Source organism: Spinacia oleracea, chromosome 4, assembly GCF_020520425.1.
Source record: "Spinacia oleracea cultivar Varoflay chromosome 4, BTI_SOV_V1, whole genome shotgun sequence".
Taxonomy (NCBI): Eukaryota; Viridiplantae; Streptophyta; class Magnoliopsida; order Caryophyllales; family Amaranthaceae; genus Spinacia; species Spinacia oleracea.
In genome coordinates, this window is record NC_079490.1 from 108,078,138 (window position 1) to 108,103,341 (window position 25,204).

General features: G+C 33.9%; 1 protein-coding gene across 1 annotated transcript; it reads left to right on the plus strand.

Moving 5' to 3' along the window:
• Positions 1-3,196: 3,196 nt before the first annotated feature.
• On the plus strand, positions 3,197-23,387 carry LOC110802423 (sodium/calcium exchanger NCL). Its single transcript, XM_022007865.2, has 7 exons — positions 3,197-3,663; positions 20,675-20,860; positions 20,938-21,119; positions 21,209-21,354; positions 21,511-21,781; positions 22,532-22,837; positions 22,989-23,387. Exons 1-7 carry the CDS (start codon positions 3,267-3,269, stop codon positions 23,235-23,237), a joined length of 1,737 nt encoding a protein of 578 aa, XP_021863557.1. The 5' UTR covers positions 3,197-3,266; the 3' UTR covers positions 23,238-23,387.
• The last annotated feature ends 1,817 nt before the right edge of the window (positions 23,388-25,204 follow it).

Sequence of the window (25,204 nt, forward strand, 5' to 3'; positions counted from 1 at the left end):
GGAAAGATAAATCAATATTATTTTTCCTTTATGATATATTTTATTTATGGATTATTATAACTTTTTAATCTGATAAGAAATATAAAAAATATTGATAAATGAACTTCTAATGTTATTCTACTATTAATAATATAATACATGGTAACTGGTAAGTAAGAATGTTAATTAAACTAATAATACATGGTAAGTAGACTACATATAAGTTTATTTATCAAGATTTTACTCAATTCAAATTAAATATGTTGTATTTGACTAACTCGGTTATGCTCGGGTCTTTTCGAAAATTAGTCTTGAGTCATTCGGGTTTGGTTAATGTTGTTAGATCGTTCTACATACAAGTAAACGAATATAATTTTTAATTTTGTATAGTAATATGCAAATTTTGTTCATTTGAATATTTTTTTACACAACTTTGAATTTATACTTTTTCATATATCCTTTTTATTTTCATGTTTTCCTAATATCACAAGTCTTTTAGTTACTATTAAAATAATAAATTGTTTTAGTAATAACCGTGCGTTGCACGGGCCCTAAACTAGTTTGAAATGAAATCCTCATTTCCAAACACAAGCTCAGTTAATTTAATTTAGGGCTTACTATTTACCGCCCCATATTACTCAAAATCGCCCCATTCATTTACCAATATACCCTTCTTTATTTACTCCTCATTCAACATTTACCCATATGCCCGCCCAAATCTAACCACCACCACCGGAATTTTTTTTAGAAACTTATGCATTTTTAGCTTGTACCATGGTATACGCTTATGAATTTTAAGCTTGTACCATGGTACAGACTTATGAGTTTTTAGCTTCGACCATGGTATTGACTTATGCAGTTTAAGCTTGTACCATGGAAAGAGCTAAAAATTCATAAGCCTATACCATGGTACAAGCTAAATATTCTTAAGTCTATATTATTTAAGATTTTGATTTGTTGTTGCATTTGATTTAATGTAATCGGAAAAAAAATATAGAGACTTATGAATTTTTAGCTCCTTCCATGGTACGAGCTTATGAATTTTAAGCTCCTTCCATGGTACAAGCTTAGATTGCATAAGTGAATACCATGGTCGAAGCTAAAAACTCATAAGTCTGTACCATGGTACAAACTTAAAATTCATAAGCTTGTACCATGGTACAAGCTAAACATGCATAAGTATCTAAAAAAAAATTCGGACAAAAAAAAAAAAACTCTTGTGAAGACTCGGCCATTTTGTCACCTACGACGTGATGGTGGTGGCCGGAGGTAGTGGCCGGCGATGGTGGCCGGAGGTGGTGGGGTGGTGTGAGAGAATTGGAAAGTAAGATTAAGTAAGGGTACTAATGGAAAATAAGCGAAAATAATACGGCGGTTTTGAGTAATATGGGGCGGCTTTTAGCGCTCCACTTTAATTTCTCGACATTTATATTAGTTCTCATTTAAAAATAATTTTCTCATTATAAAGAAAATAGGAATAAATTTATCCAATAAACTTACCCAATGATCCCCTAGAAAACTCCCATTTTTCTCTCTTCTCTCACTTCCTCCTTCAAAGCGCTAATTGTTTAGGGGCTATCACCAACCACCAACCACCAACCTTTAGGTTGATGGTAAACCCATTTTTTTTTTATTTTTTTAAGCTTTTGGTTTCATGTTTGAAATAAGAATTTCATTCTCTCTCTGTTGGAGAGTTTCTTTACCCATTTTATTGGGTATTTTCTACATATTTATTGAGTTTTATCTTTGTCCTTGTGAGAGTATGGGGCTATGTTTTTAATTTCACAGGAAAAATTGATTTATAGATGAAGATTTGTGCGGTGTTATAACAGAGGTCAGTTCTACTTCTACAATCAATTGAATCGAATTTATTCCAATATCAAAACTACAACATATCGAAAGACCCCCTCGTTGAAGGCTGTAGTATCAAACAGCGATGTAAAAGATGGTATTCATCATTGTCATATCTCATCTACAACGATCGTGGTTTTGCCGGATTAGAATTTCATTTGATCCAAATTATAATGCATTTGTTTATTTTGATTTCTATTGTAGATGTTGTATTATTTTTTTTGATAAACTAATTTTATCTTCAGAAAAAAAAAATCCCCTTAAAAAAACAAAAAGAAAAAAACAAAAAACAAAAGAGTTGTACATGGTTTGTGATTTTATTAGTAACATCTGCAATTTAGACGGTACAAAAGGGTGGACGAAGAGTGTGGGGGGCAACAAAAGATCAACACAAACACTTGTGTTAAATACATAACTTTACGTTCAGTGACGTATCTAAAAATTAGAATAGGTCAATAGGGTACACACTTATTAAAACAATGTGAGTTTTTGTACATAGAGAAAACAAAATGATTATTCTAATAAAATGGATAATTTAGGCGCGAGGCCCGATAGAACTTTTGACCATCCAAAGCTAAACAAACCTTTAAATGAAACACCAAATATCACCAAGGTACAACTTGATTTTTGATGTTAAACCATACGGAGTAGTACTTTAAAGAGGTAGACCGTAGACCCTTATCTACTCGTTGCCCTTAATAATCTGTCCCTGTTTATGTTAAAAGAACCTGTGTTGTGTTATTATTTATTCTTTATTTTTGGCGCAAATAAGATACAAGAATAAATAAATTATAAATGGTGACGGAATTTGAATATAAGACTTATTGTGTACCTCAGTCTCAAGACTCTTATCTGTTAGGCCAAGACCTCGATCATTGTACACCCCTTTTCATAGTTCACGAATTGACGTCGGTTAACTACTAATACGTACTACCTCCGTTTTAAAATGATCTTTACACTTTATGTTTTAGTTCATTTCATAACGTTTTTAACACTTTGCTTTATTCTATTTTATACATGAACATTTACTATCCTACCCTTCTTACACTACAATATTTACAATTTTTCACTCAATTTATCTTACTTTATTCATTTTTTCTTACACCTACCTAGATTTTTAAACATTTATCATACTTTATCCATATTTTATTAGTATAACAACCCAACTTTTCTACTTTAAAATTAAAATGAAAATGTAGTATGCTTCTTAATTTAAATTTTCGTTGACATTACGTTATGAACCTCCCTAGTCATTTCCCCGTCTTTTATTTATTTATTTATTTGGTCATCTCCCTATCATGTACGAACATGATTTGCATTAAGCCACTTGCTATTTAATTATTTGTACCAATTCAAACAATAATTCATACGTACATCCCTTAAAATTCTCATATACATAACATTTTGGTCATTTACCTTACAGTATTATTAGCACCATGAATTTCATGGCATGCATCAAAAATCATAAAACTAGCTATATCCCAATTTTTGGTCTCATCATTCTTCTCATTTCCGTCGTCTCGGCCACCCGTGATCTGGTGTCCGATGGTGGTAACGAGACGGTGGGTTCGTCTTACATTCGTTTCCCAACCATTAAATCACTAGCTTCATCAGAGACTACTACTTGTGAGCAGAGTTATGGATTTTTGCCATGTACTAAAACTGGTTTAGGAAATTTCTTTTCGATAGTAGTTTATGGATACATAATGTTCTCTGGTGCTATTCATTTGTCAAATGGAGCTGAACTTTTGTTGGAGATTGTTGGTCCTGGTATTGTCGCTGGTCTCTTTCTTCCATTGCTTGGAGCTCTTCCAGATGGCATGCTCATTTTGGGTAATTTTCCCTTTTTATTTTTTTTCATTTTATGAAAATTAAATAACATCTTTGTTCGATAAGGAACACCTAAGCTATTTGACTTTTTGTTATCTCATGTTAAATTTGGTCTATTTCTGATAGAGCCAAAGATTCATTTGTTCATTTGGCTGTAGAATGTAATGGACTAAATCAAAATGGTTTAAAAAATCTCTTCGCTTCCTTATGAAGTAGAAGATGGTCGTCCCGTTGTCGTCCCCTTGTCGTTGTTGGGTCAATTGGAAACAAACTCTCTGCAATTGCACGGGTAAGGTTGCGTACACACGATCCCATTTACCCCACTTCTTACATAGCCTCTTTAAATCAATGGGGTAATGATAATGATAATGATAATAATAATGATAATGATGATGTCAAATGCCAATTATAACAATACTATTGTGTTAAATTTGTTCAAATGAAATATAACAAATTAATTTATCTATTTCTAGGGGGGAAAAAACATATCAAACCAAAAAATATAGAATCTTTATTTATCTAACTACTCCTTAATAAAATTTCATATCTATGTATATAATCACTATTATATAAGTGAAGAGCTGGGATTATTTTAGTAAATCCACTTTTGGTGTCTCCCTTAAATTACTAAAATATCCTCCCCACTTATAGAATAGTGAATGTAATGACAAACTACTCAATAGGATAAGCCCAAAGAAACATTTTATCAATCTAGCCCCTTAAATTAATTCTTACCATTTTAATCAATCGGTTTATATCTGTCCGGCTCTATCTAACTTATTTGTTTTTTATATTTGCATCGCATTTATATTATATTTTTTACCTATTATTTCTGGTTTAAATCTAATAACACAAAATATGCTTCTTATATTCGCACGCATCGCGTGCATATAAGACTAGTATACGGTGATGACAAATGTCACTTTTTGATTGGCCTATCTTTTAAATAAAAGTTAATTAAAATTATTGGTCAAAATTACTTTGCTTTATTTAAGGAAAAATATACACAAAGAAAATATTATAGATTGTCATTATAAATCTTAAAGATTCTGTGGATAATAAACATCCTAAGAATATTACAAAAACGTATAAATTACCAAAATCTATCTATTTATTATACTAAAAGAGAATAAATCAGTATGGAGCTTACAAATGTCGCTCTCTGATTTGCCTCTCTTATTGTTACAAAAAAAATTATAAAAAAAATATAATATATGATTCTATAATTATTTTGTTAACTTTCACTAAATAAAAATATTTGACTTCATTTTCCCCAAAATAAAAAAGATCATTCTACATATGGGGAATACGGAGTATGTTGTAAATTATCTTTCAATATTTTGGTAACAAACGTAACAAATATAAGATTATCTTTTTATAAAACATTAATCCATAATATGAATTACGTAGTAGGATTTAAAAAAATAAAAAAAAATAAGAGTAGTCTACTGATTTGTACTTACATAATTAAAATATAAATATAAAAATTAATTAAATACGAATAAGAGTGTATAAAAAAAAACTACGGTACTCTAGTATTATTTTAACTAGGGGTACAAACGAGCCGAGCCGAGTACTAACCTGTTCATGTTCATTTAATTTATACGAGCTCGGACTTTCAACCGAGCTCAACATTTTGTTCAAACTCGGTTCATTTAAGAGATTTTGTGTTCGCGAACTGTTTGTCAATGGCTCATTTATTAATTGAGCCAATTTTATAAACGAGCTTTTTTCAAGAACGAATTTTCATAAACAAGCTTTGCGCTAACCACTTGAAAATTTCACAACTTATAATCATATCTAATAATAAATATTAAAGTACAATACTTTATTTGAAAAACAAACTAATAATGCATATCACGCTTTTAGGGTTTGGAGTTTGGGGTTTCGAATATTTTATAAATTCCGCGAAACTTTTAAAAGAAAATAAGAGTATAGAGAACTGGAGATAATTAATCGGATAAAATTTGACTCCCTCCAAACATGATTTAGAAAGTGCACTAATTTAGCAGTTATTTTTTTAAAAAAAATATTTGTATTCTATTATAGATCCTCATGCATCCGCCACAAGTAAGCGGTGATGGAGGAAAGTTTGGTGGGTGATGGGTTTAAAAAAAGTGTTTGTCACGAGTGACAGGGCGATGATGGATTTTAACTAGATTGGACCCATACGCGTCGCTAATCTTTCATCTAATTGATTATGAAAATATATACAAAAAAATGACTACAACCTTACATATTATAATGTTCTATTTATTTACTCAATTATTCTAATCAGACAAATGAATTGTCAAAGACTCTATAATAGAGTTTTAAAAACTAAAACTCTCATAGAAAAAAAAAATTGAGTCTAGGGGTGGTTTGAGGAGGGTGTGGAGACGCGGGAGGGGGGAATTGGGAGGGGTGGGTATCGTTCATAGAGTGGATGGAGGGGATGGGTTTTTTGGGAGATCCCCCTGCATCCGCCACAAATGAGCAGGGATGGGGGAAAGTTTGGTGGGTGATTGGTTTAAAAAAATTGTTTGTCGTGGGTGATGGGGCGATGATGGATATAGCTAGATTGGACCCGTCCGAGTCGCTAATTTTTCATCTAATTAAGTAGGAAAATATAAAGAAATTTTTACTACGAACTTACATATTATAATATTTTATTTATTTACTCAATTATTCTAATCAGACAAATGAATTTCCAAAGAATCTACAAGTTGTAAAATTTAAAACTCTCATACAAAAAAAGTTGAGTCTAGGGGTGGGTTTGAGGCGGGTGTGGAGACACGGGAGGGGGTGATGAAAGAGTTGATGAATTTTATCTTGTAACTCTAGAGAAGGGGAATTGGAGGGGGGGCTATCGTTTCTATCGTGGATGAAGGAGATGATGATGAGAAATTTAGGCGGATAATGTTGTGCAGGCCCACCCCACCTAAAAATCATCTCTAACTGAATAAAGTAAGCGGTGTGGGTAGGTGTTAAATGATCGGTAATGAGGTTGATAAGGAAATTGTGTGAGTGTTAAGTGGTGTTCCTATCCAAGTGAAGGGTGGATGAGATAACTTTATGCTTGACACAAGTATTGAATGGGAATAAAAATAATTTTATCTATGCAAGTTTTTTTGTAATTGTTTTAATAAATAAGATACCGAATGAGAAATAACAAATTTATCCACCATTAATTTGGAATATCTATAAGCTCTATTTTGATGATATAAATTTATATATTTAGATTATAAACCGTGCATCGCACGGGTACTATACTAGTTAAATTATACTAAAACAGACACCAGGAATGACACATGTCAATTCTTGGTGCATGCAAATTTTTCCCGTCAAAAAACTCTTTCCTAAAGAAAAATATCTACTTTATTCTTTTTTATTTTTTCTGCTTCTGCATAAATGTTTATATATGGAAAAAGTTGTAAGATTATGGAATATGATACTATATATTAGATATTTTGGTAATATTTTAATCAAATTGTCATATCAATAATATAAAATATTCTAACTCAATATTTTGGTCAAATTAGCATATTAAACATATCAAATATGTTGGTCAAATCATCATGTTAAACATATAAACTATATAATACCTAGCAGGGTGAAAATTATATATTATATGATAAAATGATTACGTTCGAGATTTATTTATTATTTAAGGAATAAATATTTCAGTTAAATATTTTATAAAAAAAAAGCTGATCAAATAATAATTTTCAAATATTCAGCATGCACGAGACCTATCTAATTCATATAAAATGTTAGGCACATATTACATACATATGTCACGCACGTATTACGTACACAAACTCTAATATATAATCATCTTATAATAAGTAGTATATATTATTTACCATACAAGGGCTAACTATGAGTTATTTACAAGAGCTAACTATGAGTTAAATATCTTATAATAAGTAGTATATATTATTTACAAATAATTGTACTTAAAATAGTTTTTTATATAGCCACTATAATTTTATTTTCTTTTCTTTTTATAATCTATAATATCCACTATAATTAAGACATTGACCATATTTTTTTTATGTATTATACATGTATTTATTTGACTAGATATGCAATTAATCCATGCATTTTTTATAATAAATTTTTTTTAGTTAATTTATCTTTTTTGTACCTTATTTATTTGAATCTCAACCATGTAGTGAAATTCATCAATGATATATACTAGAAGCATGGACAATGTTTTTTTTTTCTTTTTTTTATCAGGAAAAATACAAAAGTTAGGAAACTCTTCTCTCAATACTGAAACCTAACTTATCTGAAGAAAGAAAATAAGAAAATTTACTATCTACAAATGGGTCAATATCCTGATGAGTCTGGACTAGGTGGCCTAAAGCAGCAACATAGTTAGCTTCACGGTAAACATGTCGTGAGTGTTTAGTGTCGAAACGAGTCAACAGTTGCTTGATATCTTCGATAAGTGATTTGATCTTTCAGGGACACTGCGCTTTACCCTGCAAAATATTAATAACCAGAAGGTTATCTCCCTCAATAAATATATGTCTAATATTATGTTCTATGGCAAGTAAAAGACCGTTACGGAGGGCCATGGCTTCAGCTACAAGAGGAGAAGTAGCTCCTAGGTTATAAGTGCGACTAACAATGTTATTTCCGAGGTAATCCCTAATCACTACCCACGCAGTGCCAGATTTATCACGAATAGAGCCATCAAAATTAATTTTTAATACACCGGGCGCTGTGGGAGACCATCCTACTTGAATAATCTTGGGAGAAAACGAGGATTGTCTGGACTGACGCTCCATGAGCATAGAATCAAGTTTGGTACGAATACCCCATTCAGAAAAAATTCGAAAAGCCCTAGAATAAGTAGACATACTGAAGAAAGGAGTTTGTCGAAAGATGAGTGCATTACGAGACTTCCAGATACTCCAGAGTGATGTAACTATTTTTTTAACCAGGAGTCTAATGTTTTGGCGTAGGTCACGAAATAGGTGTAGGACAGAGGGATATTGGACGGGAGTTCCCAACCATTGCGTAGCAACACGTGAAGCCCAAAACTCTCTAACTTTAGGGCAGAGCAAAAACAAGTGATCTTGCGTTTCCCGTTGGCTATTGCAGAGAGGAAAACACGTAGGTATGTAAATATTCCGATCAATTACGTTTTCTCGAGTTGGAAGGCCATTATGAAGTAGCTTCCAGAGAAAGACTCTAACCTTAGGTGCAATATCAAGTTTTCAAATCCATGAAAATTCTCATTTAGCTTTAGAAGAGAAGTTATGAGCTAACCAAGTAGCCGATTTGACTGTGAACTCACCATTTCTGGATAGACCCCAACAAGGTTCATCAATAAGATCAGAAATAGGAACCGGAATACTCCTAATTATCTGTACTATGTCTGGAGGAACCAAAGATGAGAGTGCTTGGATATCCCATTGACGGTCTGAAGAAATAAAATGATCCATTGTGATGCATGTCCAAATTTTGGATATTATCAGTATCAAAATTAAAAAAAGTTACTAAATTGGTAGAGGAACACCAATTATCTAGCTAGAAATGAATTCCAGAACCATTACCCACTTTCCACCTTATGCCTTGTTGAAGAAGGGGCCTAATTTGGAGAATTTTCTTCCAAATCCAGGAGTCTTTAGGTTGCAGCTTATATTCAAAAAAATTATTATGCTTCAAATATTTTGTATAGATGGTTTGGACCCACAAGCTAGTGTGATCTGTTAAAATTTTCCACCTTAGTTTTGCCAGGAAGGCGGTGTTTACTGCTTCAGATTTGCGTAGGCCTAGACCTCCTTGAGATTTAGGTTGGCAAATTTTATCCCAAGACAACATAGGAATACCTTGTTTCCCGGGGGACTGTTTCCAAAAGAAATTCCTATTGATTTGATCTAAAGAATGTGTAATCGTCTTTGGGAGATGGGCGGTAGTCATAGCAAAGGAGGGAAGAGCCTCCAAGTGCTTTGAATTAAAACAGTTTTAGCTGCTTTGGAAACTATGTTAGACGACCAACTGTTCATTTTCTGTTCTGCTTTAGCAACAATGTGATGAAAATTGTGCTTTGTAAATGTCCTGGAGTTAAAAAAGACACCTAGATATCTGCCCAGAAAAGATTTCGGAGTCATATTAAAATAAATAGCCAGTTGGATTTTTCTAGAATTAGTAACCTTGTGTGAAAAGACAATTGATGATTTTTGAAAATTAATCAATTGTCTTGACATAATAGAAAATTCATGTAGAGTATGATGGAGGTTTGCACAAGCTCCTACTTTGGCTTTACAGAAAAGTAAACTATCATCTGCAAAGAGAAAACAGGGTATGGTTGGGGCTGAGGAAGAAACTTTTATACCAATTCCCATGTTCCTATCATTAGCTTGTTTTAACAATCTACGAGATAAAACCTCCATACATATAACAAAAAGAACAGGGGATAGAGGATCCCCTTGTCTCAATCCTCTAGTACGAGTGATTAAAGGTGTGGATTCACTGTTAACTGCTGAAGAATATGAAACTGTAGTAACACATACTTGATCCAAGAAATCCAAGTATCATTAAAACCAAATGCGGACAGAGCTGCCCATAAGAAGTCCCATTCTATTCGGTCATACGCTTTTTCCATGTCTAGTTTCAAGGCTAGCCATCCTGTTTTGTTCTTGGATTTGTTAAACATATTTAGAATTTCCTGGACTAATAGTATGTTATCTTGGATTTCTCTATTTGGAGCAAAAGAGTTTTGGTACGGGCCAATAACGTTCTTAAGGAAGGGCTTGATTCGTTTGACTAACAGCTTAGCAATTGCTTTATATATAGTAGTACAAAGACTTATGGGACGATACTGGTTAGCCCGATTTGGGTTGTCCACTTTTGGTATTAACGTAATAATTGTATGATTCAGTTGGCGTAAAAGGATTCCATTATGAAAAAAACCACGGATAGCTTTGCAAATTTCTGGGCCAATAATATGCCAATAAAATTGGAAGAATTTAGGTCCAAAACCATCTAAACTAGGAGCTTTATGTGGTGACATATCAAACAAAGTATAGTGAATTTCTTCATCTGAAAATAGTTGAGTCAATGTTAAATTATCTTCATCAGAGATATATGATTGTATCCATGGGATAGGAATATGACGAGGGTGGGAGTGCTCAGATTTAAATCTAGCAGAGAATTCATGAAAGAACAATTGTTTTTGTTAGCATATATATATATATATATATATATATATATATATATATATATATATATATATATATATATATATATATATATATATATATATCTACGTTTTTGTTTTGTTTTGTTTGAGGGACTTAATTCAATACTTTAGGGAATATTTTTTAAGTGATGTAAAAGCTTAAGTGTAAAGGTCGAATGTTACAATCGTTAAACTTCTTGCCGTAACAACATGCATGTACTACATTCTTATATACAAGGGTATATTTTATTCAATTGATTTTCACTTAAATTTAATCTTCTAAACTTATTTGAGAGCCAAAGATTAAGGTCGAGATCCTTACACAATATGTAGTTGATCGGCCCTGAGCCTAAACCCCAAAACTTGAAATCCGAAGCTCATATGCAGATATACATTATGAATGTGTGCTCCTAGAGACTGGAGTCTTGGTTGCATCTTCATTTTTAGTGATTACCATACAAGAGCTAACTATGAGTTATTAACTTATTATAAGATAAAAATGTTACCCATAAGTCATAACCCACTTCTTGTAGGAGGGTGTACAAGAGCTGAAAAGCTTAATGAGTAATGTATCTATACCTAGTATTTAAAAAGAAAACTCATAGATAATTGGATGACACGTGTCACCCTATCTTTCATCCATATTTTTTTTTCTATTTTTTTTGGTAATTAAGTAAGGAGTATATTGCAATCAAGCTTCCTAAAGTATGGAGGAAACCGAAACTTTTACAAAAGACAGTTGGCCATAACAACCTTAGGGAGGTACACAACTGGAGGAGAAAAAAAAATTTGGGACAAAAGATGCAGAAAGCACAGTAAGCTATACAAACTCATAATAGGAAAACCAGCCCATATCCACAGTACTAGTTTAACAAGCAATAATTTGTCTAATTCTCGTAATCAAACTAGGTTGGATGCTTTTGACAGTTGCCTCGGGGTGCTGCAATTGTTGTTGCCACAGTGTTGTGTTTCTTTGAAGCCAGATGTTGTAGATTGGGGCTACTACTGCTGCATATTTCACACTTCGTCTGAATGTACTATCTTTTCTTATGTCCAGCCATCTGAAACACTGATGTACATTGGTTTCTCTAGCACTAATGCCCAACCATTCCTTGATTTTAGCCCAAAAATTGGCACTAAACTCACAGAGAAAGAACAAGTGCTCATGGCTTTCCGGGTACTTTTCACACAGGGGACAAACATTGCTATCACACACATTGATTTTGGAGAGTCTGTCCCTTGTTCTTTCCAGCCATTACCAACCATATGCTATGATGTAACACCCTAATAATTCCTTGCTTTTTATAAAATTTTTTCCAACTTAAAACACAGGAATTACCAAGATATTACCGCCACCGTGATAACGGCTAAGGTTATTTACCAGAATTACGCAGCGGAAATAATTAACTTTCAAAACACATTAAATAAATAGTTAATGGTCATTAAAACAACTTGGAACCGTTGAGGCCCAAACTAAAACAAACCGTTTGAAATCCATTAACTGAAAATAGTAGTATTAGTCATGACTATAAATAGAAATAGAGTTTATAAATTACGGAAGCATAAAACTCTCAACTCGAATCCCATGATAACTTCTCCCGCAAGTTATCTCTACAAACCTGCTTTATTGAAAATCTACAAACAACGCAAATGCAATTGATGGATCATCATAGGGTCATTAAGGCGAAGGCCATGACCAGAAGACATGAAGCACGAAGTCAGCAAAAGCTGAGTACGGAAAAGCTAGAATAACATTCTATCCTAACATGCTTCACTCGACAATTAAATAATCCACATGCAAAAGCCATAAAATAAACGAGTAAACATGGAGACAAGACTCGACACGAGACACGACTCTTGACTCACAGATTAATAAAAAGTAGCTTCGAACGGGTAAGAGTAAAGTATCCTCAAAAGGAAAGAAAGGGTGATGGGAGCCAACCATACACCAAAATAAGCCGGGCTACTACCGACAGTCGGGCCATACCGACAGGAATTCCAATGCACAACGGCATAAAAGAAAAATGAAACAACGTCTTGTATCATTCTAGGAGTACAAGTTTTCCGGCAAGACTCCCCCCATTGTTCATACTCAAGGTATATACGTTCCAAGAGTTTTGAAGCTCTTTGGGTTACACTTTACGTTAATTAGTATATTATGTTCAAGGCGACTCAAGACACAACATACAAACAATTGAACAATTAAACAATTCAACAATGACACTTCATTATTTTTATTCTTTAGGACTTGTGATCAAACATAGACTCAAGTGAAATTACTCCCATTGTTCCTTTTCAAAAACACTGTTTGAGATAACCCGACATTGCCTATTAACAAGTGGGGTGTGCCCTTAGCACGAATTGTCCTTAATTAAATTCACATAGACTCTCTAACATATTCTACCCCTTTGGTAGAATATATATTGCTCACTGGCAATATTCGACCGGCTCAATAATTATGCTAGACATCCTGTACTATAGCATAATAATAATAACAACTTGCATGCGCAATACTCATACATGCAAACCAACTTGAACAACATGCTTGACATAATTCAACGATTATAAAAGTCCATAACATGATAGTTCAATAGAATCTATAAGGCATAATTCAATTCATAACATGCTCGTTCATATAGATTCAATAATAATAATAACATGCTCGTTCTCAACATTAAACATGAATTCGTAATAACATATTCATTCCCAATCATCAAACATGAATTCATAACATATAAGTTCACGTGATTCGCATTCAATACACTTCATAAAGTCCTCAAGGGATGGGCGGTCACCCTAGTCTTGTACGTACCCGGAATACCTAAGTACGGGGGCCACTGTGCGAATCACGACTCACTAGAAATCAACTCCTATAAAACAAAGTAAGAGAACTAAATTATTATCCATGTTTACTAAATTTCCAGCAACTATTTAAGAAACTAAAACCCTTAGTTTAATTAAAAATCATTCATTAATTGGTAATTTAATAGTCTCAAATAGTCAACTCAAGTCCTAGTATAAAAACATTGACTTTTTCGCTTTAAAACCCTTAAAAACCAACTTTTCAAAGCTCATAAACATTCTGAAAATTTTGATTGATTCCCATAATTTAAATTGACATTAAATTATGTAAATCAATTTGAAACCAAAACCCTAGCAATAGTTTAATCCGAAAACATGTTTTGACTTCAAAAATTCACACTTTATAACATATAAAATCTGAAAATCATAATTTAAATCATCAAAACCAATCTCTTTAATTAAAACACAATACTAACCCAATACGGTGTTCATAACCGTTTTAATTACTCTAAACATTCCAATAATTAACTCAATCACAATAATTAAATCAATTGAAAACTGTAAATTAATATTTTTGAAAACATAATTTGATTGTCCCATTTCAACAACACACACGCACACAACAATTAATTGTGTTGTGTGCGTCGAACAATCAACGCAACAACACAACACACGCACGCACCGCAACAACAGTGCTCACGAGCACGCGAGGGAGTGAGGGGCAGGCAGGCGCTGGGCGCGCAACACAGTGACGAGCGGGCACGAGCTCGCGTGGCTGCTGGGCGGGACGACGCGCACGCAAAACACAGCAGCAGCAAGGGCGCTGCGCTGCGGGGCGAGGCGACGAGAGAGAGAGGGGAACGCGAAGTGCTGGGCGAGGGACAAGGCAGCAGCAACAAGGGGCGCTGCGGGCTGCGGGACGAGGCACGACGCGTGAGGCTGGGCGAGCACACACGGCACGGCAGCGTGCCTTGCGCTGCAAGCAAAGGGGTCGGACGAGAGGAGAGGGAAGGGTGCCGCAAGGAGAGAGAAAGTGAGGAGAGAGAGGGAGTGCTGAAAATTTTGTGAGGGTTTAATGAGAGGGTCTATTTATAGGTTTTCTCTCCCTTGTGGGCTAGGTTAGGGTAATTTTGAGTTGGGCTTGCTTTCGGGCTTAGTTCATTAATTTCCTTGCAAGCTTTGTTGGGTTTAATTAAAACAAAATGACCGGGCTTTAAGTTTATTAAGTTCGTTTTTGAAATACGACCCAACAATTCCTGATTAAATAAATTCCTTGAATTTATTTAATAAAAATACGGTTTTTGAAATAATTAATATTTAAATTAATTAAAAACAAAAGTGCATTTAATTCTCATTAAATGAAATGAATTTGTAAAAATACAACGAAATGCTTTATAAATATAATAAAATATATTTATAATAATAGAAAAATATGAGGTATTACATATGAACCTAAGCTTTGGGGTGTTTTCTCTATTTCACACCCACTTGTGCCAGACAACCTTGTTTGGCTTTTGAACTAGCCAAACATACCCACTCCTCATAAAATAACCCTCCGGGCTAGCGATCCATTTATCTCTGGAGTAGCCTTGTTTCCATCTATCCTTAGCCTCACAAATTTGTTTCCAAGTCCAACTGGCAGTCTTTGGAGGCCAATAAGACCGCCAATCCTTTCCTTTTAAGTATGCATGGCATATCCATTTTAACCACATGCTATCATATTTGTTGGCAATGTTCCAGACATATTTACCTATTGTAACAAGGTTCCATATATAGCAGTCTTTTACTCCAAGTCCCCCACAACTTTTCGGCTTGTAGATAGTGCCCCATGCTACTAGTGGGGTTCCTGAGCTTATAGGTTTACCATCCCATAAGAAATTACGACATACAGAGGTGATGTCTTTAAGAATTTTTTTTGGGATAATAAAGATGTTGGCCCAGTAGGAGTTAAGGGTAATGAGGACAAAGTTTATAAGTTGACATCTACTTGCATATGAGAGAGCTCTTGTCCCCCAACATAGCAACCTAGCAGTGATTTTATCCACCAAAAGGGCACACTCATCTACACCTACTTTTTTGGTTGAAATAGTCATGCCTAGGTACTTGAACGGAAGAGTGACAAGTTGGAAGCTAGAAGCAGCACAAAGTCGGGAAACATCTTCATTTTCCATATTACAAGAATAAATAGCAGACTTAGCCACATTGGTTGCTAACCCGAACAGTTTAGAGAAGGTAGCAAAAGCTTGAAGGAGGAGAAGGACTGATTCTTAATCACCCTTACTAAAGAGAAGCAGGTCATCGGCAAATGACAACTGGTATAGTGTCAGCCTGGGGCACATTGAATGGAAGGAGAAATCATCCTGTTCACTAATATGAACCAGTAGTCTTGAGAGATATTCCATACAAATCGTGAAAAGGAGAGGAGAAAGGGGGTCCCCTTGATGAAACCATGCAAACCTCCATTCAAAAGGATAGAGTAACAAGGAGAAGAAACACACATCATTATCTATTTTTTTTAATATAGTTGGGAACTAAAGGTAGTCTAGCATTTCATCCAAGAAAGCCCAAGAGACAGAGTCATAAGCCTTACGTAGGTCGATTTTCATCATATAGTTGATTTTGTTACCCTTCTTTTTATAAAGCCTGGCCAAATCTTGCACTATAAGAATATTGTGAAAGATTTGTCTACTTTCGATAAAGGCCCCTTGGAAAGGAGAGATCATAAAGGGGAGAACCAACTTGAGCCATGAACAAAGTATCTTTGAGATGATCTTGTACAAAGCAGAGCAGCACACTATAGGTCTGAAGTCAGCCACAGAGACGGGGTGCTTGACCTTTGGGATCATGGTCAAAGAAGTATGATTGATTTCTTTTAGGATTTTACCAAATTGAAAGAAGTCAAGAATAGCTTTTGTAACATTAGAACCAACAATATCCCGTGAGGCATTAAAAAGTAACTATTAAACTCATCAGGGCCAGGGGACGTGTCATTTGGGATGCTGAATAAAGTCGATTTTAACTCTGCAGGAGTGAAAGGACGGTAAAGAGAATTAGCTTGGTCCTCAGAGATAAGAGGGCCATTTTTTTACTACCATCTAATTGTTTACCTGAATCCTTGTACTTACTTTAGAGCCAAGGAGATGAGTATAGTACTGAATGAAAGCGTTAGAGACCTCAGAGGGAGAGTTAACCATTATTCCATCACCATTCATTAGAGAGTGAATACTACTTTGGTACTTACTTACCTTAATAGCTCTGTGGAAAAAGGAAGAATTACAATCCCCATCCTTTAGCCAAGTCGCTTCCACCTTTTGCAACATGAAGCTTGAAAAGTGTTTTTTTTATGGTTCCGAGGGTATCGGAAGCCTGCCTTTCTTTAGATACAATATCAGGATTAAGGGGATCGGTGTGCAATAATATTTGACACTCATAAAGATCTTTAGTAGCTTCAAGCATTCTGCACTCAATATCTGAAAACCCAGACCTATTGAGCTCCTTCAATCTAGCTTTTAACATTTTCAATTTGTTAACTACTTGGTACATCAGGACCCCATCAAAAGGGGCTAGCCAAACACTCTTCACCATGTTCAGTCCACATATTGAAGAATCAGAAGGTTTTTCTACCTCCCACAATGTCATTGGAGAGAGAAATAATACCAGGGCAGTGATCGAATGAGACTTCAGGAAGATAGTTAATAATAAAAGTTGGAAAGTTTGAATTCCAAGCTTCATCTACCATAGCTCTATCAATTCTGGTAAAAACCCTGTGAATTCCATCTTGTTTATTATTCCAGGTATAAAAGCATCTTTTCCTAGCCATCACAGAGAGGTCACAGTGGACCATAAAATCATTCATAGGAGCAATTTTATTATGGGAGATACGGGAACCACATCTCTCGTCCCTGGACATGATGCTATTGAGATCCCCACAAACTACCCAATGACAAGTAACGTCAACACTTATGCTAACAAGGCCCCCCCCATAGAGCTTCTCTTTTTCTGGCATCATTCTCTCCATGCACAAAAGTACAGTAGAAGCAAGCATTTGAAGGAATATGTGTTACTTGAATATGAATATACTGAGCATGGCATTGTTAGAAATTCACATCATTACATGAGTCAATCCACTTAATTAGAATTCTCCCACCAGGTGCAAGAGAAAAATTGGAGCTTACACACCACCCATCACAAAGTCTACTATAAACATGAGGAAAGTTCTGATTAAATTTTGTTTCTACTAGACAAAACAAGCCTATCTTATTGAGGAGAATAAATTTTTTCATCTCATCTTGTTTAGAGGGGTTATTAAGCCCCCTAACATTCCAGCAAAGAATGTTATTCATGAGTGGTCACAGGGGGATCATGAACAACATTTTCATCCACATGAACAAGCATATTATCATCAAACTCCATAGTTGTATCATCTTGAATAAGTAAATCAAAAGGATTTCTAACCTTAGTCTTGTCCATGCTTTGACGGTGAGCATTCAATTCACTGTTCTCTTTATAGGGTTACTAGGACGTTGGAAGCCCTCAGGATCAAATATTGTGTCAGTTTGTGTTTGAGCCACACCTTGAATCTTGGGTGGAGCTTCTTGAGCTATATGCAATGTTGGCACAACTGTCTTAGGAACCCACTGCTTAGAGGTTCTCCTAACAGGTGGATGATCCTTCATGCAAGTAGTCACATAGTGTCCCAATAGCCCACATATGGAGCATTTTATTGGTTTCCATTCGAAATAAATAGGTTGAGTAATCAGCTTCCCATATTCATTTTCAAATTGGATTTGCTCTGGGAATGCTCCATTCATGGAGACCTCTATCATAACTCGAGCGTAGTTCAGTCGATCACGTCCTTGCGTCGCCATAGCAACCTTGAGCGGCTTCCCCACAAGTTCAGCAATCTTCATTAGACATCTTTCCCCCCACTATTTAATAGGCCCCCAATAAGTTGGATATTTGTTAACGTTGTTTGTTATACGGAATATTTTACAGCTTCAATACCTCTTCCACTTCATCTTCCTCATTCAACATCAATTCACTATTTGAGTCATATATTCATTCAACTTCTTCCACTCCATCTTCCTCTTTAACACTCAATATTAATTTACCATCTAATTTATATATTTTTTCAATTTCAAATTTCATCTTTATATAAATCATATTTTCCCACTAAATCACAAACCTTTAATAAAATAACACTTTAAAAGACGGCTTAACAATCACTATATAATTGTACATTCATTAAACGGGCTCAAAAACTAGTTTAATTTCACAAAGTCAAACCAAACATTAGGTAAGGCTAGTGGATTTGATATTCATTCCTTGAAGTCTTGAACCATACATGTATGAGCCAGGAATTAACTCTCACATTTCCTTAATTGGTCTCTTAATTGGTCTCTTTTTGCTATACTAAATAGACACAACTTTAAAAAATGAAGGAAGTATACATTGTTAAATGTTAAACAATTAAATGATTAGAGCTATTGTTATGCACACGATACATGCCTGATGTTCAAATGAAGAGTTAAACTTATAATCCAAAAAAGTCACGTGGCCGTGAAAGTAAACAATTAACATAAGTGTACTGTTTATTGAAGGAAACTTTTGATAACCAATGAAGTTTTGCTCTATCGGTTAAAACTAAGGATATGTGTACGATAAGTCTCGGACTCAAATTCCTTCCACACATTAGTAATTTATTATTACCATCGTGGCTCATTTATTCTTCCAAAACTGCATAATAAAATCATTGTAAAAAAAAAAACCCTTTGATACATATAACATGATTTGTTTAAATTGAGAAAATCGAAAAGGATATATTTTTTTTTTGATGGAAAGAAAAGGATGGTTGACCGGACAGTTACAAACAAGTTTTGTTTCAATCCCAGTGGGGCGCTTAAAAAACTCATTAGTCAGTAGTCACTAGTTTAAATATTTAAAACCGTCCCCGTCAAATAATAATGATAAATTAGTATTTGGGTCTGGATGATGCTCGAGTTTTTATGTAAATAACAAGTAATTATTAATTTTATTAATGAAATTATGTTAATTTTTTTTCCCACAAGATAATTATTTTATATTATAAAGATAACAGGTAAAAGGTTTAGCTCAATTGGATAATGCTCTAGTATTGAAACCAGAGGTCGCAAGATAAAATCTTATGCGAATCATATTTCTCTTTTTTGAAAGGAAATTGGATTGATAGCATGGACTTATTGATTGAGGGAGAGCGTCACGTGGCATGTAGACGTTTGTAGAAACACTTTTTAATTGTATAGTATAGATAGATAGTAAATCTATCTATAATGTATATTAAAAGACATTTGTAAAGAAGTTTACGTGATACGTGGCGCTCTACTTATTAGTCATTCACTAATTGCGATTTTCACATACATTAAAAAAATAATTGGAAATATGGGTTGCATAAAGTTTGAACCCCAACCTTGTGTTTAAACAATAAAGTCTCTACCACCAAGTAATAACACGTTTCATGTTATTATTGCGAAAATAAAAATAAATAAGTGCAAATGTTATTAGTGTAGTAACCCGGGGCATCGTCCGAGCCCTAAAACTAGTATATATTTTAAAACGGTTTGAAGTTTAAGACTTGATTTTTTTTAAAAGAATGTCTTGTCCATTGTTTGACTGTAAACAATAAAAGTGATGAATTAAACTTAGTACTACATCCCTTTCATAAAGATGTTTACGGTTACTATTTGCACAAATATTAACACAAAAGTAGAAAAGTTGGTGGTAGCACATACCAGTGAATATGATTGTTGTGACATCCATGTGTCAACGGGATTTGGGTAACAAATGATATCAAGCTTTATCGTTTTAAAAGTTTTTACTGAAGATGATATGAAATCTATTTCATTAATTAAGGGGAAAAAGTGTTACTTAGTATAACGTTTTAAAAGTTAAGCAACGGACAATTAAGTATACAATTTTTGTTTTTTATTGACGGAATTATACAATATATTTGGTAAAAGGACTAATTGCAATTGTATTTTGTGATAATATTGTGTACAGTATCTGGGCTTTCTGGAAGCACAACAACTGCTCAAGAGCAGGTTTCAGTTGGAATGGGAATGCTAGCTGGTTCCACTATTATGCTTCTGACTGTTATTTGGGGTTGTTGTGTTTTCGTTGGCAAGTGTGACATTCAAAATTCACGAGCACTTAATGGAATTGATACCAAAGGTTTTCATCTACAAGGTACATAATTTACCAATTGCCCACTAGTAATTTTCTCCTCGCAATCGCATGCATATTAATTTCTTGGGTGATTTCAGATTCTGGTGTTTCAACTGATATATGGACAAGTTATGCTGCAAGGATTATGGCTATCTCTGTAGTACCTTTTCTTGTTGTCCAATTACCAAATGCTCTCAATTCAACTTCAGGAAGACACTACTCAATCTTGATTTCCCTCATAGTCTCTCTTCTTTTGCTGATTGGATATTGTGTATATCAGGTGATTAATCCAACAACTGAACAACATATCATACGATATAATTATATATAAAGAGTTATTTATTCTTTTGAGTTCAATTTTTGAGGTAGGTTTCCCAACCATGGATCCAAGAAAGGAGGCTTGACTATGTGAAACATAAGCGTGTTATGACTGGATTTCTTAAACATTTGGAAACTCATGCTACTGGAAAATTTTACAATCGTGATGGTACCATTAATCGAGACGTTGTAGAAAAGTAAGTTCTTTGTTTATCTTGTTGTTACCTGTTTACTGCCATTAGTAAATATGACTAATAGAACGAGGGTCTTTTTAATTAGAGTTGACGACCGGATTATCATTTTATCATTTGAATTAATGCACGATATGATAATGTGTGATATATATTATATAGGCTTTTCAAAGCAATAGACCAAAATGGTGATAACCATCTATCAAGTGGAGAACTCAGAGCCTTTGTAGTAGGGATGCAGTTTGAAGGGATGGGCGAAGATTATTTTTTAGACAAAGTAATGAAGGAATTCGATACAGACCGCCCAGATGATCGGATTGATCAACAAGAGTTTGTTCAAGGTATCTCAAAGTTCCTTGCTCTTGTTAGAGGTGAAAAGGCTATTGATCACAACGATGCTGATACACAAAAATACTTGAGCCATTATGATGAGGTATGTTGTTTCAATAACAAATCACACTAAACTCCATTTTGCTAATGCTTTTTATGTTAATAAATTGTAACATCATATATTATGTTATCCATTTTCTATCTAGCTTGCTGGTAGAGTATTGAATATACTTTAACAATTAAATAAGTATTTAATAATCTGATAGAAAACGAGCTGGAAAACATTTATTGGTACTATTTATAAATTCAACTACTACATACTACGTATAACTTAACCGACATCATCATTTTTGGTAAACAAATTTTGGGTTTTTTTTTTATTTTTTATTTCACCTTAATTCTGCCTATTTTAAGAAATATAGGTTCACAAATATATATTAAATAATAGTTCTAATAAGTTATAATCAGGGGCGGATTCTAAAAAAATGTAATTCATTTTTTCGGCCCAGTGTAGTCATATGAGAACTTAACCCATATTTTGGCCTCCCATTATTGAGTTTTTGGCCCAATGGAAAAAAAAAACTTCACTTGAAATAAACTCAAGATTTAAATAAATAAATAAATGATTATTCAAACACAACTTATAATTAAAATAAGCTCTAATAAGGTATACTTAGAGCCCCTCAAAAAAAAAAAAGGTATAGTTAGTTCTAATAAGTTCTAAGGCGTTCAGATTAGTGATAATTAAGTGAATATAATGCACGCTTAACTTAGTCTTTTAATGAAATAAAGTTATTTATCCCGTAACTTATTTGAATTAGTTAAAAAGTTGTTTAATTATTTTTGTATGCAGCAAGCAACAAAAGAGCATTTCTTAGTGGATGATTTTTTAGATGAAGAGAAGGGTGAAGAAATAGAAAATCGCAAGGCAACGACAATTAAGGCAATATTACTGATTTTGCTTGGGACAGTGATAACCGTTGCCTTTGCAGATCCATTAGTAGATTCTGTACATAGTTTCTCTGAAGCAACCAACATTCCTCCCTTCTTCATTTCCTTTGTTTTCTTACCCTTAATTACTAACTCCAAAGGAGCTGTCTCTGTTATTAGTTTTGCCTCTAGCAAGAAGAGGAAATCTGTTTCATTGGCGTTTTGTGAGGTTCGTTTCTACTATCCGTTCTTTCTTGTTCGTTACAATTTCTTTTGAATGTTGATTCTTTCATACTAGTACTCTGTATATCGGTATATGTTTTATGTTTTATGTTTTATGTTTTATGTTTTGAATGTACGTTGATTCTGTTATTGTACAGTTATATGGAGAAGTGACGATGGGAAATGTAGTGGGTCTGACAGTGCTATTGACTTTAGTATATGCAAGAGGATTGACTTGGGATTTCTCTTCAGAAGTGCTTATCGTTTTCCTGGTTTGTACTCTAATGGGTGCTCTCACTTGCTTCCGTACTACTTTCCCTCTCTGGACTGCACTTACGGCTATCCTTCTCTGCCCCTTCTCTCTGCTGCTTGTTTATGTCCTTGACAACTTCTTTGGCTGGTCATAGACGGGGTATAAATGACTCCAGAATCTTTATAGACATATTGGACTTGGATTTTGAAATCCGCTAAATATCTTTTTTACGTATTTAATAAGTGAACGCGATCAACTTGATTTTTTTTATTGAACAAGTTTATTAGTTACCCTTATGAACAAACTCGTTTATTGTATAATCACTTTTTTTTGAAAATTTATGTTATCACTACTTACTTACCATAAAATTTACTACGCGATGCGTGCAAGATTATATAAAAACTAAAAAAAATGTGTTATCACAACTTTGTTTCCAAATGTTGAAAATACACTTCCATGACACAATTACATTCATTAGGATACATAAACGTAAACAAGTTTCTTTTTACTTTTAAGTATACAATATGAGCTTATTAAAATCAAGAGAGTATATCGTGTGTATTACGTTATCAGATTTATCGCACCAATAATCATAATCATATGTATCTGCAATGGACATTACAACTTTTTTTTTTACTCACATGAGTCATGTTTGGAGCAAATACCATAGCAACATTGCGCGCATTCATCTTGTTCACATGTTCAAGCTTGTGCAACATCAGCTGTCAATCTATCCAGAAGAGCAGCTTCTGTTGGAGGAAGAAGCCTTGCAAGCTAAAAGCACTCCTCTTCTGTCTGAGATTCCATGACTTGCTCCGGAGAAAGACAATCCAAAATACCAGTTGGAAGTTCTCTGAACCAAGCCTAAGAATTAAGCACAACTAAACTGATTAGACTCCTTTTTTATTGCAAGACATATATTACGAAACTATTATCAGATTTATCACACCAAGAATCATAGAAGATAATAAGAACAAAGCGTCAATACCCAAAAGTTGGAGGACCTATTTGAGAAAATGATCTGAAAGAAGATAATAGGAACACACTAAATGTGAAAAAATCTGATATTTTACATTTTTTCACACTGCTATCATCAAAAAATTTCCACAATATTTTACATTTTTGCTGGTGTTATGCCATGATTATTTTCTCATCACCTTCTTCACTAAATGTGAAAAAAAAAATCTGACATCTACTTTGGCAGCCACAGGAACATAATATGTAGTTCAGAAAATGAAATCTCAAATGCTAATGAAGCTCTATAGAATATCGATGAAATAACTCAAATGCATATATACATGATAGGACTCTATGTGCTTCTGAGGCAAGTATTTACAAACAATTAAAACTTCTTAGTTACACACATACGTGGTACTTATAATCATTCTCTGTGTGTATAAACTTAGTAAGTGCTTTGGAAAGATCAAGGGCCATTTAACTAGAACTTTCATGGAAAATCTGTTGGCATGTGGGTTGACGAATTAACATGACATAAATGCCAAAGGTTAGCTCCAGACCTTTAACAGGATCAATGTAGTACTCAAATAAAGATAACAGGTTAAGAAAAATACGAATAGAAAGGCTCTATAATTAAACATCTAAATTTTTAAATGGGTTCATTATAGATAGTTTGCAAGACCATGAATTAACAAAACAATGAGAAACTTTGTTAACTTACTGATATTTCCGCCCTTGTCTCAGCTTTGTTCCTGCAAACAGCGAAACACAGTTGCATTCAGAATAAACGCGTAACAATAACAGTGGAAAAACAGAATTCTGACTGCAAGAAAAACTACAGGAAATCTACAACAGAAATTTCAAAGGTTTTTTTTTCATAACAAAGAAGCTGACACTAGTAGAAAAATATTGATTTGAGGCGTCACTTTTATATTGATTTGCGGCGTTTTAGGCATAGCAGCAAATAGAGTGGCAGCAAATGAATGGTATTGATTTGCGGCGTTTTTTAACGCCTCAAATCAATCATTCATTTGAGGCGCTATTAAAAAAAAACGCCTCAAATTATATGAATTCTATAGCGGCGTTTCTACCTGAACGCCTCAAACTTTGGTAAAATTGCGGGAGTTTATACGCCGCAAATAATTTGTAATTTTTTTTTAATAA

Excerpts from the sequence above, each read along its gene's own strand:
- LOC110802423 (XM_022007865.2), top strand. The coding sequence starts at position 3,267 with ATGAATTTCATGGCATGCATCAAAAATCATAAAACTAGCTATATCCCA. Across the intron at positions 3,664-20,674 it reads AGATGGCATGCTCATTTTGG|TATCTGGGCTTTCTGGAAGC; the intron begins GTAATTTTCCCT and ends TATTGTGTACAG. Across the intron at positions 22,838-22,988 it reads TTTCATTGGCGTTTTGTGAG|TTATATGGAGAAGTGACGAT; the intron begins GTTCGTTTCTAC and ends GTTATTGTACAG.